The sequence below is a fragment of the Diabrotica virgifera genome, chromosome 10 (genome assembly GCF_917563875.1).
Source record: "Diabrotica virgifera virgifera chromosome 10, PGI_DIABVI_V3a".
Lineage (NCBI taxonomy): Eukaryota > Metazoa > Arthropoda > Insecta > Coleoptera > Chrysomelidae > Diabrotica > Diabrotica virgifera.
The window spans coordinates 58,617,277-58,637,880 of NC_065452.1; the positions used below are offsets into that span (position 1 = coordinate 58,617,277).

The window sequence follows — 20,604 nt, forward strand, 5'->3', positions numbered from 1 at the left end:
TGGTAGAATTATGTATATTCCCTTCCCTTATGTATGTATACCTATATTTATATTCTCTACGATTAAATTATGGAAATTTTTTTGATGTCCCAGCTTTGAACTCTCAGTGTGTCATTTATAAAACAAGTGACATTAGTGAAAAAGAAATTCCCAGGAATTTGTTAAATTTTTTAAACACTACTGGTTTAAATAAGTCCCTGTGTGAAGTGGTCAAATTGTGTGAATTAGTACTAACTATCCCAGCCACAAGTGCATCAGTTGAACGCAGTTTTTCAGTGTTAAAACGCATTAAAAGTTTTACACGAAATTCAACCAGTGAAGACAGACTTTCCAAGTTAGCCCTATTATCTATTGAAAAAGAATGCATTAAACAATTGTCAGAAAATCCAAAATTTTACGACAAATTTGCACTGGTTGATAGGAGAATAGACCTCAAATATAAATAAGTGTTAAAAAGTGCGTGTTGTGGAAATGCCTCGGAATATAATAACAATTTTAAATGGAACTCTTCTTTTTAAGTTTAAAGAAACCAAGCCCGGAGTCGAGGTCCGAGCAAGCAATACAGATCGATAAGTCACTAGAAATAGCGGGCATAGAGCGCCTCACGCTGGCCTGCATTGATCGGGGTAGGATTTCGTGTGTGAATCCTTGTACCTAGGACTCCCACATGATAAGCACTTTGCTGATAGAGAGCCCCTATAGCGCATCAGAGTGCTATCGGGGGGAAATGGATAGTCTGGAGCATTGGGGCGGGGTGGAGTGACGGCCGCTTCTAGGAGTAAATCCTCCTCTCCCCAATGAATTGTATCACCCGAATGTCTTTCTCGGGTTTTTAATCCATATAAGTTAACAAGTAGTATAATATTAGGTATATACCTACTATTTACCTATTAAGTAGGTATATATTTATCACATAGTATACCCTATTCCACGAACTACGCCTGTTTTGGATTACTTCGACAACGAATATTTTACTGTGCAAAATTAGAAGAACGAAAGTAAATTGCAAATTACATTGTTGTTTATTGGAATAATTATTAGCGCCATTTACTTTCGTACTTCTTATATTGCACAGTAAAATATTCGTTGTCGAAGTAATCCAAAATAGGCGTATGTTCGTGGAATGGCCCATATATATTTTGATCTCGACCCCCGTAAGAAAATAATTTTATACTCTTATTGAATCGCTTCCCCTTCCGAAAATATCACCGCACGCCACTGACGGATGGGCAAATAAGGGTATTCCTGCTGACCAACCCCATATAAAGAGCAAATACCACCCCTACATCTTTATACGGCCCTGGATTCGTTTCTTTCTTTTATGTATCCCTTTTGTTTCCTTCTCTTTATCTGGTAGTTCTCTACAATAATTGTTTTAGTTCGTCGGATAAGCATTTGTCTGTAGGCTTCATTTTTTCTCTTGTTGCATTATTGCATTTATCGCCAAACCAATGATTTTTGCGGACAAAAATTTGTTTCTTATTTCATGTTTTGCTGCTGCTTAATATCTTACTTTATTCTGGTCCAGTATGATTCTATCTTTCTAGCCTTCTTCAATTACATTTTGATTATTTAGCCTGTTAATCCTGTTATTGATGTTTTTCGAGTACCGTTCTGTTCTGCAACTGTTGCATCTTTCAGATTTTGCACATTCCATATGCACTAAGGATTTTCAATACCTACATAAAATAGTGAAAACATCCTTTATGAAATCTGTTTGAGGCAATAGTTCTGTTTAGAAGTAATAAAATATTGATAAATTTTAGAAGCAAAAGACTTAGGAGTATGCGCAGGATATTTTAGGTCATTTTTTATATATTCATAAGTAAAATGAGTAAAATGATTAGATTAGCGAAGACGACACGAGCGGCTGACATAAGAAGCAGCCCCGTAGCCCGTAAGGTAGAAATCAAAAGATTTCGAAACACAGTATAGGTAAGCTAAAATTCATGGAAAAGAAAATATTAGAAAGCAACAAGTCTTGGCATTGTTTGAAAACCTTTATTTTTTTTCAAAAACTTTATTAATTTTTTCTACTGATGACTTTCTACTCTAATTTCTTGACTGGAACTATAGCCCGATCAAAGAACAATCTGACCCAAAAAAAAAATAAATGAAAGATGAAAATTTGGGAATAGGTAGTACATTGTCTATATTATTATATAAGAAAAAGTTTACAATTCTACCTACCCCCTCTCGAAGGTGAAAAATATACATTCAAAGTAAGACCGGAATTGTATAAAATGACTAATTCTAAACAACTTTTGTTCCATACAGTTTTTTCGCTAAGTGAATACTTTTCGACTTATTTGCGAGTGAATATGTTCATTTTTAACAAAAAAAAGCATGTTTTTGGACGGTTTAACAAAAAAAAACATAACCGAATAAAAAACAAAAAAAAGAAAAATGCTATAATCCTGACTGAACCGGTATGAATAATCTAAGATATCAGACAGCTGAACATATAATTAGAATAGAAGAAAACATTCCTATTCGCCCCGAGCGTTAACAAAGTGTCAAAGCAAAATCGACCGACCTGCTCATGGTGGCGGATTTTTGAAATTTTATAAGGACGCTTTGTGTATGTTTAAATGAGACATTAAAAAAAATGCCGTGTCACGCTAGTGATATTATGTATTAATATAAACAGAAAATAAAAACGCACTTAATCTGATATAAATTCTTCACTTTCCAATATTGATTATCAGTTCGATTTTGTATACATAACCTCACTATCGCAGTTTATGTCAATAAATCTTTATTAACGCAAAAGAAAATATTTTTGTTGCACTATAAATTACAGTATAAATTAATAACTAATGAATTCTAACAATTTTTTTCGGTTATTATCACTACAAAATAAAATATTCAAGTTTAACAAAATAATCCCATAAGACTCAATGTTAAAACGTCCTTACAAAATCTGACAGCGTGTCACGTGACTGTAAGTAGAGGGGAGACGCACGGAGCCAATAGCCACAGAACAACAAACATGTTTCTTCTTCAAAAGCATGACAAAATAGTGCTAGCTAAAAGCTTGCTAAAAGCATCGTAGCGATAAAATAGAAGAATAAAGGCATGACAGTTTGTCAAACTTTTAAGTTCTGTGTCAGTGTCTTAAATATATTTATGGTGTAAGATGTCAATGTCAATCCAGTGTTTTTAAAAACAAATCATAATATGGATTCAAAATTTAGTGTTCCTATTATTTCACAAAATCTATACAAACGTGAGACTATAATACAAATAGCAGATGTATTAGATCATCTAACAAAAGTCAGTGAAGAAATATTTGCTCAGATAAATAAACGTTTAGAGAAGAATAGATCCAAATTGATGAATATATCAGGGAGGGTGGACTTAGTTAATAAAAAAATAGATACTCTGAGAGGTGCCAAAAAGGCAACACAAGTATTTTCCAGTAGCAAGTATCCTGCAAGTGATCTTAATCAAGAGTATGTTTCAATATTCCATGATACTCCTGATGTACCTCTCAAAAGACACCATATTAAATTAAGAAATGTTGCTAATTCTCAAGCACCCTTAGAAAAGTTACAGTTTTATCATGTCAATATTCAGAAGAATAACAAAACGAAGTTGGACGGCCTCGGAAATACACATCAAAATATTAAGTTTGGTTATGATTTGTTGTTATTTAACTCTGGTAAGAATTTATACAAAGATTTCGATATTATCCACCCACTAAAAACACCGAAATTTGTGAAAGAAGATGAAGAATATGTTTCTGAAATTGGTAAGTTTGATATTGTTCTATATCTAGGGTTTGGGATATTCTACAAATTTTTGACTATTGACTATTAACCCCCTTCCATACTGTGATGTACCCGTGTGCATCATGCTAGACTATCCGCTACGTATGGTGGTGGATCATGAATTTGCATTCAGCATGCGAATCCGTATATAGGTGCAACTTGCTGTATGACGGTCCGGCATGAAGGGGTTATGAAGATGAAGAATATGTTTCTGAAATTGGTAAGTTTGATATTGTTCTATATCTAGGGTTTGGGATATTCTACAAATTTTTGACTATTGACTATTAACCCCCTTCCATACGGTGATGTACCCGTGTGCATCATGCTAGACTGTCCGCTACGTATGGTGGTGGATCATGAATTTGCATTCAGCATGCGAATCCGTATATAGGTGCGACTTGCTGTATGACGGTCCGGCATGAAGGGGTTAACCTATTGACTGCCAGCAACGTGTCTCTCACGTTTTGACAAGCTTTGTTTATGTGCTGGCAACGCAACTCTTGTGTTCTTCCTATGATTCATCTTATGGGTCTAATATTTCGCTGGCATATGGAGAATAACCCCTTATTGCGGGTGGCAGTCAAAAGGTTAATGATCTCTTATGGTGCTACAGCCCAAGTCGAGCCCTGGCCTCTACCAGCATCTTCCTTCAGACACCTCTTTGGCCGGTCTCCTCCAGTTTTCCACCCTTAATATCTCTTTAACCATAGGTTCTCACTTACTCTATCAACCTCTTCCTTGGTCTTCCTACTGGTTGATGTCCCACCATAGTTTCACTAAGCATTCTACTAAGTGTTCTGTTATTATCAATTCTTATAAGGTGAGCTGCCAAGCGTGATCTTTGTATTTCTGCATAATTTGCTATAGAGAGTAGGTACATTGTAATTCTCTTCACATACCAGTTTCACAGGTGGGTCCCAATATCTTTCTTTCAAAATTATTGATATGATTTGTTGTCTTTTCTGTCATGGTCATGATTGATGTTTCTATGCTGTATGTTGCTATTGGCTGTGTGATGGTTTTATATATTTTGAACTTTACTTCCTATGGATGTCTTTGGAGCCAAACACCTGTGACTAATATAAGGGAAGTATGTTTTGTTAGTAAGCATTATCCTTTTCCATATTTCCTCCTGCTCACTGCTATTCTTAGTTACTTATCTGTAGGCCCAGGTATTTGAGCTGTTACTACTACTTCAGTATTTGCTGCATCTATTGACAAATTGTTTAAGTTTCGTTGTTTCCTTGCTTGTATTAGAACTTTAGTTTTATATACAGTGCGTCCATAAAGTAACGCATAAATTCGTTATTTCGTAAACCGGCGACTTCAAGGAAAAATCCCGAAACAGGTCGATTTTTATTTTTAAATTACGATTTTTTGGCATATATATCATCCTCGTGATGTCATCCATCTGGGCGTGATGACGTAATCAATGATTTTTTTAAATGGGAACAGGGGTCATGTGATAGCTCATTTGAAAGGGTATTTAATTCTCTATCCAATAATATAAACATTAACATAAATATTTATACAGGGTGTTTAAAAAACATTTTTTTAATTAAAATAAGTGAGACAAAGTCTGAGTTATCTCACAGCGGTAAAACTAGTTCATCTGGCAAAGATATTGCGAATTTATTTGCTGATTTCTTTTCATCAGTTTATTCCTCTGTTGTTGTTGATTTCCCCGAAGACATCACTTCTTCACCCTTAAACCTACCATCATGTAAACTATCCATCTCTGACATTTACTCTAAATTGTGTAACCTCAATCCTTCTAAAGGCCCGGGACCTGATGGCATCCCATCAAGCTTGCTCAAGTACTGTGCATTTAATTTAGCTCGGCCATTATTTCTCATCTTTAACAAGTCTTTAGCTAGTGGAAGCTTTCCAAATGTTTGGAAGACCAGTTTCCTATTGCCCTTACACAAAACAGGTGACAAAAGTCTTGTGTCCAACTAGAGACCTATTAGTATCCTAAACTCTATTCCTAAACTATTCGAATCACTTGTCTGCGATTTCCTTACACCCTCCTTGAACGGTGTTCTATTGGAACAGCAGTTTGGTTTCAGGCGCCATAAGTCAACTGAACTCAATTTGCTGACATATACTAACTTCTTACTGAACGCCTTGGACGAAGGACTACAGGTGGACGCCCTGTACACCGACTTCTCTAAGGCTTTCGACAGAGTTAATCACAATATTCTATTAGAAAAATTGCAGCGATTAGGGATACATGGTTCACTTCTGCTGTGGCTTAGGGAATATCTTCTGGACAGAAAACAAATTGTCAAGCTCTACACCTATTTTTCCTACGAAATAGTTGTCCCTTCGGGCGTACCGCAGGGATCTCATCTTGGACCTTTGTTGTTTAATGTTTTTATTAACGATATAAAAGACTGTTTCCAATAAATTTCTTTTATTTGCTGACGATGTTAAGTTTTACTGCCACATTAGGAATCCACTCGACTGTTTAAGGCTTCAGTCCGATTTGAATCGGTTGAATGAATGGTGCAGCAACAATGACATGGTTCTTAACTCCTGCAAATGTTTTCACATTTCATTCACGCGTTCGATAAGTCCTATCTCTTTCACTTACAAAATAGGTGATACAAATATCACAACAGTCACATCCATAAAAGATCTTGGAGTTACACCTGGACTATCTTTCAATATTCATATAAGCAATATCATCTCAAAATCGCTTCAACTATTAGGTTTTATTAAAAGATGCTCCCAAGACTTTAAGCAGTTGAGATCGTTTAAACTGTTGTACTGTGCAATGGTGAGGCCAATCGTGGAATGAGCATCTTGCGTCTGGTCACCCGCCTATGAGACATACAACTGTAAGATTGAAAGGATCCAGCACCTATTCCTTAGGTTCGTCGCATTCAAAACAAACTGTAGAGACTGGAATTATATGGATCTTGAACTAGAACTTAACATTGACACCTTATCAAGCAGACGGAAAAAGAAGGACATGTACATGTTGTATAATATTATAAATTCAATTCACGACTGCCCTGAGCTCCTTGAGGAAGTAGGTTTACATATTCCCTCCAGAATCACACGTTCAAGATCTACGTTTCATACTCCCATCAGCAGAACTAACTTCACTGCAAATTCTTTCATCTCGAGGGTTTCTAGACAGGCAAATGCTTGCTCCAATTGTGTGGATTTCTTTGCGGATAGTTCGCGATTTTTAAAAACGCTAAAGGATTGCACCCTCTAGTTTTATGTTCTTGAATATTTTAAACTTGTGATTATATATCTTTACCTGTTATTTTTACTTTTTGACTTGCTTTATTGTCGTAGTGTTTATTGTATCTTATTGTATTTTACATATATTTGTAATATTTGTTAATATCTTCTGTAATGTTTTATTGTAATGAGCTTTGCTCGTAAATATATATAAATAAATAAATAAATAAATAAATAAAAAGAAGAATATATGTAATTTATTTTAAATCAAAAGGCATTTTACTACTGTCAGTAAAGAGAAAAAAATTTTATTTGACAAATAAACATTGATTTTCGTTTAAACGAAATGTTCAAACTGCCAAGAGACAGGTGGGTGGCAGCTTTAACATTGAATTTAAGCGAAAACCAATATTTGTCAAATAAACATTTTTTTCCTGTTTTCTGAAAACAGTAAAACGTATTTTGAATTAAATAAATTACATACATTCTTCTTTTTGTCTCAATTATTTCTGTACCATCCGTGAATAAGTGGATAAGTCAAATCTTAAATTGTTTATTCTTCAAAACTAATAAAATGTTTAAAATGGCCATACCGAAATATTTGCATTTTTGAGTTATCGACTTATTCACAGATGGTACAGACCGTGAATAAGTGGATAAGTCAAATCTTAAATTTTTATTCTTCAAAACTAATAAAATGTTTAAAATGGCCATACCGAAAAATTGCATTTTTGAGTTATCGACTTATTCACAGATGGTACAGATTTTAATTACAAAAATGTTTTTTTGAGCACCTTGTATAAATAAATATGTTTATATTAGTGAATAGAGCATTGAATACCCTTTCAAATGAGCTATCACATGACCCCTATTTTCATTTAAAAAATCATCAATTACGTCATCATGCCCAGATGGATGACGTCACTAGTATGATATATATGCCAAAAAATCGGAATTTAAAAAGAAAAATTGACCTGTTTTGGGATTTTTCCTTAATATCGCCGGTTTACGAAATAATGAATTTATGCGTTACTTTATGGACGCACTGTATATATTGACTGATAGCCCTATTTCTTTCAAATTTTGTTAAAGCTCCCCACAAAGTAGTGTGATATCTCGTGTAGTTTACCCCATTAAGTTAAGATTGTCAGAGTACATTACAATCTGCTTAGACCTACTAAACAATAATTATTTTGGATTTACAGACATTTTCTGATTACATATTCCGTACATAATATGTTAAACAGAGTCAGAGCCAATGAACCAACAGGAAACCCTGTTTCAAACAATAATTTTTTTAGGTTTTGGATAGTAATTGGCTTATTTAAAAAAACTGATTAGCTTCATAGAACCATTCAAAGCAAGGAATGTGAAAAATCAGATAAATAAAGCAATAGTGCTATCAAAATACATACTATTTGAATATACAGGAAATAAATACATACTATTTGAATGTACTATATAAAAAACACAAGACCACATCACATGACAAGATCACATATGGCATTGAAATTAGAGCCAATATAAATTGAACTAAGAATACATTAGTATCTTCTAGTGACTTTAGCGGCGTTAGCAGCCAATACTGTTAAAAACAATTTAAGAAATGAAAACTGACACTTTGACCTAATAAGGAATAGTGTTATGGTTTCTAGTTTTACTATATAACATGTTAGTGGATTAGACTCCTTATGTAAGTAGTTTCTAATTGCCTGATGTACTTAAACATTCAGATTTGGAAAACACATGAATGTTTTGCAACAATAAATGTTATCTACTGGTAACTAAAAAACGGCCTTAACACAATAAAATTTTTAATAGGTCTCCATATCTTTTGATTATCTTTTTTTTTATATATATATTATCGTATGCTTATATCAATTTAATTCAATATTATGATCTCTTCAGCATCTCTTTGATGGAATAATTATTCAATGGTCCTGCACACTACATAATTTAGTAAGAATTTTAGGGGAAATGTGAAAGATGCTCCTTGAACAGAAACAAGACATTCATCTCATTCACATCAAGAATCATGTAATTTTATTTAATATTCCACAAAATATGTAGAAATAAATAACTAGATAAGAGAGTGTGAGTCATCAGTCATTAATAGCTATCAAATATTTTTTTAATAGGGTTTTAAAATCCAGCAAAATGCAAAATAGCTTTGTCAGTGTATGACCTCCATATAAATGTCTATAAAAGTAATTTATTAATTTATTGAAGTACTTTTCCTGATATTCATCCTAAAATCTGGAATCTTTGATAATCTGACTTAGCTCAAGTCCCCAATGTGTTGGATTATTAGAAGTTTACTGTATACATTTAATTTTATATTGTCTTCTTCTTCTTCTTATATTAGGCCTGTTGACCTGTTCTTAAACCGATTTTGAGCTTGTATTCGTAGCTGTGATGTTGACTGCCAGCTATCTCGCCACCTTTTAAAGGGCCTTCCTATTGGTCTATTGCCTGTTGGCTTTGAATCTCTGGCTATATGGATTATTCTCTCGCTGTCCATTCTCGTCACATGCTGATTTCACTCTCGTCTTCTCTGTCTCCCCACCATACTATATCTTGTATGTTACAGAGATCTCTTATTCTGTCGTTCGGTATTCTGTCTCTCAGTGTTTTCCCAGTTATTGACCTCAACGTTCTCATTTCTAATGTTCTCAGTATCCTCTTTCCTTCTGCTGTGTCACATCTTGTTTCTTTCGCATACATCATGATCTGTCTTACACATGATTTGTACTTACTTTCCCTTCCAGCCTCATATCTTTATTTCTCCAGATGACATCCCTCAGACATCCTGACACGTAATTGGCTTTATTTGCTTGCTTTAGGACACTATCTTTAACATCTCCATAGCTACATATTTTATATTGTTTGGTATTTATTTATTTTTGTCCCAATACGGTTTTTGTTAAGGACATAGTAGACCAATAAGTTGCCATACTAGTTCTATTGTAGCCTACGAAACTAAAGTTGAACAATTTGCTTTCACAGAAAAAGTGTTTGAAAATCTTAATTTGATAATTTATTCTTACAATATTAAATTTTGTATGTTATATAATCACATTTAATGCCTGTTTATAGAAATGGTAGATAATTACATAAAATGGCACAAAATTGTGTCCACACTTCTGTTTTCTCTATTGCTTCCTACACTCTTTTCACTTGCCTGTTATTGTCTATCAGTGTTATGTAACTGAACCAGGCTAATTTTTTCTCCTTTATTGTGTCAATCAATTATTTAATTTTAAGTCTGTTTCTTATTTTTTCATTTCTGAGGTATTTCATCTCTGCTGCTTGTATCCTACTCTGGTGTCTTCTGCTTAAAATCGATTTTTCTGCTCCCTATGTCAAAGTTGGCCTATAAATTGTTTCATACATTGCCATTTTCGTTTTTTTCTTGGTATTTCTTTGTTGTTGAGGAATCCTCTATTTAGTACTTGGAATAGTTTTCTTGTATGTACTCTCTAGTCTGTTGTTATTGAGATTGGATTTTTAATGTAGATATTTCATTATAGGTGCAGCTCCACAATCAATTAGCGAAAGATCAACGTTATCAAAATCCCAGAAGCAACATTACTTTTATTCACCTCAGATAGGGGAAGTACCAGCCTTGGATGTACCTTTAGATTTGCCAGATCTTCCAGGAATAGCAAATGATCTTCAGTATGACTATAACCTGAACTCAAGTATAGCTCCTTCAGCTGATATGCCTTCTTCCATTTTGGATCTAGATTTCGATGCTAGTAATAGTTTACCAAATATTCCACAAGAAAGTGAGGACATTGAAGAACTTCCGGAGATTTCAATAAATGAACCTCCACCTCCTATGCCCCAGGTAAGTTATTTCTAAAATTCTATAAGGAGTAATAACTATTTTAATAGCAAAAATAAAATTAAATCAGACAGTCAAACAACATGTCTATAACGAAAATCAAATGTTATCTTTCATGTTCAGAAAAGAACACTCAACTTAAGAGTTGTTTGTTTTGTTATGTATGTACAATTAACATTTACCTGAAATAACTCCACACTTATGTTTTGATACTAATTCCAGAATTCTAGGGTGTTGATAGAAATTCCAGAAGTTGTTATTTTGAATCAAATGAAGCTGCACTGTGATAGAAAAGAACAACTAAAAATAAATGGAGTCATAGACATTTCCAAATCATCATCAGTTAAATTACCACAAGGAAACATTTTAAGTGCATTATCATTTATGCTAGGAGGAAAGAAAACAGGTTTCTAAAAAACTGTTTAATGCAAGGGAAGAGACCTATTGGAAGACTGATAGAGACAAAGTGATAGGAAGATGATGTGGATGAGGATGCAAGAAATCTCCTTGGCAGTTGATCGTGGAGGAGCATGGCTACGGATTGTAATGAATGGAAAGGTTTGCTGAGGGAGGCCAAGGCTCGAATTGGACTGTAGAGCTATAGGCTATGCTCTATTGAATAGCGAGAGCTATGAAAGTATTCACTTGAAGTAAAGTCTTTCAATTTGACACACAAAGATCTGTCTTGCATATAACTTTTTAACCAATAGAAGAAATTCGCCAGACACGTTAAAAAATTACAGTTTATGCAATATGCAAAATGATCTATCCTGTCAAATGCTTTAGACGAGTCAGTATAAATGGAATCCACCTTAGAACTGGTTTCTAAATCTTTGTTGATTTTACGTATTTTTTAGGTGCTGTGTCAGTATTTAGACATTGGCCGTCATCACATTTACAATATTATGAAACCGTTCTCTATTGGCTGCTGTGCAAAATAATTCTTTTACTGTGGAACCACACCATTGTCTAATATTACGCAGCCATGAAAGTTTCTTTCGGCCATTCCATCTCTTTTTCTCCACTTTTTCTTGTATTATATGGCGAAGTAGATAATATTTACTTACTTTACTCCTCTTGATTCCATTTGGAACATAGGGCCTCTACAGTCCCCCTCCATTCATCTCTGTTTGTGGCCACGGCTTTCACCTCTTTCCATGTTAACTCGTTGTCTTCTAGCTCTCTGGTAATATTTCTTTTCCAGGATGTCATCCTGGAGATAATATTTAGGTCCTGTATTTATGTGACCGAACTGTTCTGTTTCTCTCCTCTTTATGATGTTTATGGTCAGACGCAGACGTTTCTAATTCATCCTTTAGGAACATCTTAATTGGAAGTGTGCGAAACCCACGATATATTTAGAATCCATCAATAGCACCACAATTAAAATACTTCTAATTTGTTAATGGTGGTTTTTAATAACCATGTCTCACAACCATATAATAGGATAGACCACACATACCATTTCAGGACATTCTTGCAAATATGCATCAACTGGTTTCTGTTACATAAAACTGGTTTAAAGGTCATAAAAGCCTTTTTTATCTCTTCGGATCCTATCATCTTCAGGATCATATTTAGATCCCGGCTATTATCTCTTCATCAGAGAAACAATTTACATTTAACCAGCTGCCAAGGTATTTAAAATGGCTTACACGTTTTATCTCCTCTCCATTAAAAGAAAGCAGACCTTGATCTATGTTAATCTTTCTAACTGCCATCCACTTTGTCTTTGAAATGTTAATTTTAAGGCCTCTCCGATAACTTTCTCATTGGCTAGATTTACTAATGTCTGGAAATCCTGCAAATTTTCTGCAAGAATGGCTGTATCATCAGCGTATCTGATATTATTGATTACTTCTTTGCCTAGTCTTACTCCCTCTTGTCTGTCGTCCAAAGCCTCTCTAAAGATTTGTTCAGAGTATAGATTAAGAAGACTGGGTGACAAAACACAACCCTGTCGTACTCCACATTTGATGGGTGGTTTTTCAGTATGACATCTCCAATTTGGATAGAGGCTACTTGATTCTAATATAAGTATTTTAGGTCTTAGGTACAGTGATAATAAATTTATTACTGAAGTTCATATTATCTACGCAATTTTAATAAATATTCTTTATTGTATAGGAACCCCCCGTTGAACTTCCCATTCCTGTGGAAGTTGAAAAACCAAAGATACCTATTGTTGTGAACCCTGAACCTAAAAAAACAGCAGAACCTGTTGCCCCTTCCGTGAGTAAGCCTAATTTGCCTGCAGTGGATGATGTTAGATCCAATCTAATGGAAGCCATCAGAAATGCTGGGGGAAAAGCTAAGCTGAAATCCGTGCAGCATGATAAAGAACAAAAGACAGCTTCCAAAGTTCAGGTAAGATTGATATTAAAAAATATTTCTGCTTGTATATGTCCAAGATATTGTCGTCCTAATCTGTAAACTGCGTAACTCCGGAATTCTCTGAAAATGAGTTACTACTGCCATCTGTTTGAAAAAGTCCCTACTTATCGTTTTAAAAAGACACACGTGCACATTTTTACCAGATGAGTAAATAGCGACCTCTTCCTATACACCGTATCTCCCTTGCCCCCAAATTTAGTACGAAAAATAAGTAACTCCCTAGTTTGTCATACCACACGATGACCTATCACTTTTTAGAAAGTGATATTTTCAAGAAACAGTTGGCGGTCAGTAATATTAACTACCTACTTATTAAACAATATAAAAATGTTAGTGATATGTGTATCGATAAAATATTCCGTTTTACCATCCTATCTTTTAAAATGGGAGATACGTAGTATTCGCATTAGTCATATTTAGAGAGATAGTTTTTTATATCTCCTTTACGCATATTACAGATTAGGTCGACGATATGCTATTTTCTTGGATTTCACTGGTTAAAAATCTTTCTTTTTAAACAAACTGGAATGTTAGACTAGAAAAACTCAATACTCAACCTTGCACAATAAACGGGCACATTTTAGAAGAGGTCAATATATTTTAAGTACCTGGGGTGTTGGATCAATAGCAGCCTAAATCCTGATCTAGAAATAAGATGGAGAATAGAACAGACCAGAAAATATTTCTAAAAAATCAGAAGACTGCAATGTGATTCTCAAATACAACTCGAAATTCGACTACATTTACCAAAATGCTACATCTGGTCGACTCTTCTCTATGCAGTTGAAACGGGGACCCTTAAAACATCAACCGTAAATAAATTGGAGGCCTTTGAAATGTGGATCTACCGGAGAATCCTCAAAATTTCATGGACATCGCATATCTCAAACAAAGAAGTGCTGCATAGAATAGGAAAAGAACGAGAAACATCATACCTAGCCAACATACTGAGAAATAAGTACCAATATGCTCAACTAATAGTGAAAGGAAAGATCGAGGGAAAGATACTAGGAAGAAAAATACTATCGTGTCTAAGAAACATCATCCAACAATGGACAGGGCTAAATTTTGAACAGCTAATAAGAACGACTGCGACTGATGACACACAAGAATTTGCAATTTGACCAACATCCATTGAGGAGAGGGCACTCTAAGAAGACTTTAAGAAAATATTGTTTAATCTACCAAAGGCAGTCCATGTGAAACCTATCCTTCTTTGTATTTCAGTTGTCTGATTATCTCAGCTTAAGCGAAACGCATGCCCTAGATATTTGTAAGCTATTACTTGGTCGATGATATGGCTTTCAATCTGAATTTTATCGCTGGCTACAAGGTTGGTCATATATTTTGTCTTTGAGGTGTTAATTTTCAGGCCAATTGTTTTTGACTCTTCATAGAGCGTCTTCACCATTTTGTAGCTTTATCAACTCTATCAGGTATTAAAACAATGTCATCGGCAAATCTTACGTTGTTCAGATCCTCTCCATTTATATTAATTCCCGTATTATCCTCTTGTTCAATTCGCTTGATATTCAAGTATAGCTGTAAACATTTTTGGGGAGATAGTATCACCCTGTCCAATTTCACATTCTATTCAGAACTTTTTGGTTTATTCATGAAGTCAGACACAAGCTGTATCAGTTTCGTAGATACTCTTAATCAAGGCAATGCTCGAAATATACAGGGTGTTAGTAAATAAGTATGAAAAACTTTAAGGGATAATTCTACATGAAAAAATAATGGCAGTTTGCTCTATATACGTATGCCCGCAAATGCTTTGTTGTCGAGATACAGGTTGTTGAAATTTATATTTCAAATTGCCAATTTTTTTATTGCTCTAAGACCGGTTGAGATATGAAAATTACATTTGGTGGGTTTCAAGAAGTAGTTATTGCGCATTTTTTGACAAACAAATAACAATTTTATATTCACCATTGGCGCCAGTACAGGTAATGGTCGGAATTTTTTAAAGAAAAAAAATAGTACGCCACTGAGAAACGTCAAATTAAAAATCATTTTTGAATTCCTCGTTCAATTTACGACAAAAAATCATTCTTGTCTTTTTTTCAAAACAATAAATCATCTTAACGCTTACAAATTATTCGAGGTAGATTCCATATGCATAGAAACTTATTTCAAATACTTTGTAAACGTTAAGATATCTTATTTTTTTGCATAAAAACGGCGCCTTACTACAGTGGCGTACTATTTTTTTGTTTAAAAAATTCGGGCCATTACCCGTACGCGCGCCAATGGTGAGTATAAAATTACTCTGTCCCCTTTAAAGGAGGTAATTTTGAACATTTGTTGTAGCCTTGCGCATAGTAAAAATCTTTTTAGAAATATTTTCTGGTATTGTTCTAGTTTGGCATTATTATATTGGAGAGTTCTTGATAATATGTATTACGAAATGAAAAATACGCGCGAAGATGTTTTATTTTTTTGCATAAAAACGGTGCACCATATGAAAAAAGACAAGAAAGTTTCTTAATCATAAATTAACGTGGAATACAAAAATAATTTTTAATTGGAAATATCTCAGTGGCGTACTATTTCTTTCTTTAAAAAAATTCAGACCATTACCCGTAGACGCGCCAATAATGAATATAAAATTGTTATTTGTTTGCCAAAAAATGCGCGATAACTACCTCTTGAAACTCACCAAATTTAATTTTCATAGCTTAAAAGGTCGTAGAGCAATAAAAAAATTCGCAGTTTGAAAACAAAATTCAACACCCCGTATTTTGGAAACGAAGCATTTGCACATACGTTTATAGAGCAAACTCTCATTATTTTTTCATGTAGAATTACCCCTTAAAGTTTTTCATACTTATTTACTAACACCCTGTATAGTATCAAAGCCTTTTATAGTCTAGGAATATAAGAAAGATAAGCTTGTTGTATTCTGTGCACTTTTCTATTAGCGTTTTAATAACTTGTAGATGATCATTAATTGTTCCGTATGTGGAGCTGAACCCAGCCTGGTCACAAGGTTGGTAACTATTCAGTTTGTTCACAAGCCGTTTTGTTATTATCTTCATGAATAGTTTGTATGTAAGGGAGAGCAAACTAATAGGTCTGTAGTTCTTTAGGCCTGAAATGCCACCTTTTTTATGTATTATGGTTATTATTGCATAATTCCATTGAGATGGAAGGCCCCGTAAAAGATGGATAGACGACGTAGAGGGGGATCTTACAACCATGAACATTAGGAAGTGGCGAAGGAAAGTATCCGACAGGGAAGAATGGAAGAACATTGTTAAGCATGCCAAGACTCACAAACGGTTGTAACAACGGTTCTACTTATATATACCTTATCTACGGGTTGTAGCGCCATTATAAGAACAAGAATTCCATTGAGAGGGGGTTACGTCCCTTGTTTTATTTCCTCTGATTGATATCTGGGATGTCTTCTAAGCCTACGTTTTAGACTTTTGGTATTCGAATTTGATTAGGATCTGGAAGTCTTCTCGTTTATACAAGTTTGAGTAAAAATCTTGAGTAACTTTTAAAATCTTCCTTATTTGTTTTAGTTCCTCCTTTATTTACAAGTTTGCAAATGTTTTTCAATCCCTCAGTCTTTTTTCGTCGCAAAACCTTTAAACTTTTATTTTTATCGTCAATGTCGTCGCTGGGCCATCGAGGTGTAAACATCGTTAAAGCGCTCCGAAAAAACCGGTGATTAAGTATTCTAATTATCTTATCAACAACAATAAAACAAAAAACCCATTAGCAATAAGTGAGAAAAACAAAACAATATGTTCCCTTCGGGGAATCTTATTGGGTTCAGAAATGGACAACCAGTTTATCAACAACAAAACATACATAGTGATCCAATAAATCTACAAATAACACAAGCAACCAATAACCAACTACAGTGGCAGCCAACAATGATGAACCAACCAGAAAATGCAATGAACGTGAATATGCCAACTATGCAACAACAGTATCATACAACTCCTATACAGACAGCCAATACAAACTATTACTCTCAACCAGTTCAGCAGCAAATGCCGACATCAAGTAAAAATAGTGCAAATATCGAAGACAGAGAAACTCACTATATGACATCAACCAGCGAAAATGAAGAAGAAAATCAGATAAACAGTAAAAACGCCTGGCAAGTCATGGGAAGCAATAAAAAGAAGAAAATACATAACAACAAACCAAATCCAAGCGAAATTGAAACAGGTAACCGATTCCAACCGCTGTCGAAAGAAACAGAAGAAAATACTGGAAACGCAGAAACCAACAAAATACCAAAACCTCCACCAATATTTGTACACGGGGTACAGGATTTCAACGAGATGACAAAGCAATTAGAGGAAATAGCGAAAAAAGAAGAATACCAGACAAAAAGTTTAATAAACAACGTTGTCAAAATAAATTGTGAAACACCAAAAATATACCGAAAATTGGTTAAGGAGTTCAAGGAAAAAAATATATACCATCACACGTACCAACTAAAAGAAGAACGAGCCTACAGAATCGTGATCAGATACTTACATCACTCAACCAATACTGATGACATAAAAAGTGAGCTGTCTCAGTTAGGGCACAAAGTGAGAAACATAGTTAATGTAAAACAACAAAAAACCAAAGAATCACTTAATCTCTTCTTTGTAGATTTAGAACCCGCGCAAAACAATAAAGATGTCTATAATATAACAGGCCTACAGAACAGAGTAGTACACATAGAACCTCCACGAACTCATAAAAACAGTATAATACAGTGCATGAGATGCCAACAATATGGACATTCCAAATCATATTGTAATAAACCATTCGTCTGTGTAAAATGCGGAGGCTCACACAATACCACCACGTGCAAAAAGTCAAAGGAGACGCCAGCCATATGTGCGTTATGCAATGGAGGTCACCCAGCCAATTATAAGGGATGTGATCACTATAAGAAACTTACCAAAGGAAGCAACAAAAACAATGGAGAGCATCAAAACCCCTCAGCAATCTACACAAATGATATATACACAAGAAACACACAACAACTATCCAATCCACTGCCCCAGGGCTTGAGCTACGCTGAAGTAACTAAACACAACCAAACAGAAGATACAACCACTGTGTTAAACAAGTTTTTGGAAGAATTCAAGAATCTATTCAACCAACTAATCCAACAAAATAGCATGGTCCTCAACATGCTTACCATGCTTATGAACAAAATGAAATAAATGGCTAAGTTTCTTCGAATAGCCCAATGGAATGCCAACGGCCTTCCAAGCCATACAGAAGAAGTGAAAATATTTCTAGACATAAATAAAATTGACATATTTTTAATTAGTGAAACGCACTTTACGAACAGAACTTATTTTAACATACCTAAATATAAACTATATCATACTGAGCATCCTGACGGCACAGCCCACGGAGGTACAGCAATACTCATCAAAGAAAATATTAAACATCATGAACTACTGAAGTACAAAGAAGAACACATCCAAGCAACGACAGTAAGCGTTGAAGCACTTCCATATAATGTCAACGTAACAGCTGTGTACTGCCCTCCTCGCCATAATCTAAAACGAGAAACCTATGAAGAATTTTTCCAAACTTTAGGACCAAAATTTATTATTATCCATAGGGAAATCAGAGAAAGAGGCTTGAACGAAGACATGTGCTACGATCGAGAGCAATGGCGATTGGGAATCGGAAGACGTCGTAGAACGTTATGAACCGATTATATATATATATATATATATATATATATATATATATATATATATTGTTATATTTCTATTTGATATGAAAATTAAATTTTAATAATTATAAACAAAATTCAATTTAATATAAAATATTTTCAATTTTCTCAACCACGGGCATATAAATTTAGAACAACCTGTATACAACAAATTGTTATATTTAATTTTAAGAAGTGATTAAACGAAACTCGGGAAAATGCGCTTAGAATAAACAAAGTGAATGGCGTACCATTATCGTTGTTCGCGGAAGGTTCGATCATTAGCCTATGCTAAATAAAACTCAAGTGAAATCGATAATAGGTCATTATCGTAGTTCGCGGAAGGTTCGATCATTAGCTTATGCTAAATAAGACTCAGTTGAAGTAGATAATAGATCATTAAATTTTGTAATTAGTAGAAAGTCATTTTAGAATGGGAATTAACTATTTTTCTTTTGAAATCCATTAAGCATATTTAGAAAGATTAAAATTGGTTTTGAGGAATACTGCGAATGAGAGTTGGTGGTGGAAGTTTGATTTGTGAATCTGGAAGGGATATTTAGAAAGTAGGGGAATGAATGACAAATAGAGATCAGAATGTTTTGAGCTGTCGAGAAGTGAAGTCCAGTAGTAGACGGTAGTGTACGGAGAGTGAGAAAGCCGGTGTAGTTCCGTGAGTGTGGAGTATTTATCGTGGAACGAGAGGTAGGCCAGGTTGAGAGTAAAAGAACCTCCTTGAGCCAAGAGTTCCCGGTAGCTGATTGCAGTTTCGAAAAAGGTAGAACACAGCATCACGACAGAAGCAGGAAACGAGAGCTATACGAGCTAGTTTCAAAGGAGAACATTACTGGAAGCCAGGACGAGGTTTTGATTGCAGCCAAGGACAGCAGGAAACGGGTCTTGTGTGAAGACATTCTCAGTTCACCAGAAAAAGGTCAGTTTCATTTGTTTGGACATGAATGTATGGGTTTTTCGTATTAAATACCACATTTAAATTTGAAGAAACATAATCAATAATATCAGAAAAGCTTCATCAAACTTAAATAGAATTGTTGCTAATAAATCATAATAGTTAAATGTTAATAAAAACTTTCAATTGGAAACCAAAAGGAAATAAGATTCCCATGGGTAAATGTTATGTTTAAGAATAATAAGATATAGCAAATATTAAGCAGTGATTGCCATTTAAATAAAATAAACAATATTGTGATTACCATTGTAACCCATATGTGTTATTATTTTACTCTTTTCTTTCCTATCCCGATTAGGAACCATTGAGAAATACTTAGAAGCCACGTAAGTAAGTAATTAATTTTATAAAAAGCCCTGAGATTGAAAACATATTGATATGTGATCTGGTAAATTAATTAGATTATTATTAATGCATTGATTAAATTAAATGACATATAAAAATATTATCTCATATCAATAATCAAGATCACATCAACTGTCGTCCAACGTGGAAAGCATTGTAAAGTATTTCTAGTGGCAAATTTGAAGGATAGAAAGAGTAAAGCCGGTATTTGAAAATTTATATGCCTGTGGTAAAAAGTGAGATACTTACATTTGATAACATAAAATTTTAGATCTCTTTAGGTACAAATTTTACATAACTGATTTAATATTTTATTTTTACGATATTTACATTTGATATATTTATTGACAATTTATAATATTTGGATAAAAAAAAAGTCGTC

General features: G+C 34.2%; 1 protein-coding gene across 1 annotated transcript in view; it reads left to right on the plus strand.

Moving 5' to 3' along the window:
• The first annotated feature begins 3,045 nt into the window (after positions 1–3,045).
• Positions 3,046–20,604, plus strand: part of LOC126878541 (WASH complex subunit 1) — a 36,410-nt gene continuing 18,851 nt past the window's right edge. The window contains exons 1-3 of the mRNA XM_050641313.1: positions 3,046–3,754; positions 10,502–10,821; positions 12,946–13,185. Of these exons, the coding sequence (XP_050497270.1) occupies positions 3,181–3,754; positions 10,502–10,821; positions 12,946–13,185 (1,134 nt within the window). The 5' untranslated portion in view covers positions 3,046–3,180. The remainder of the gene's footprint in view (positions 3,755–10,501; positions 10,822–12,945; positions 13,186–20,604) is intronic.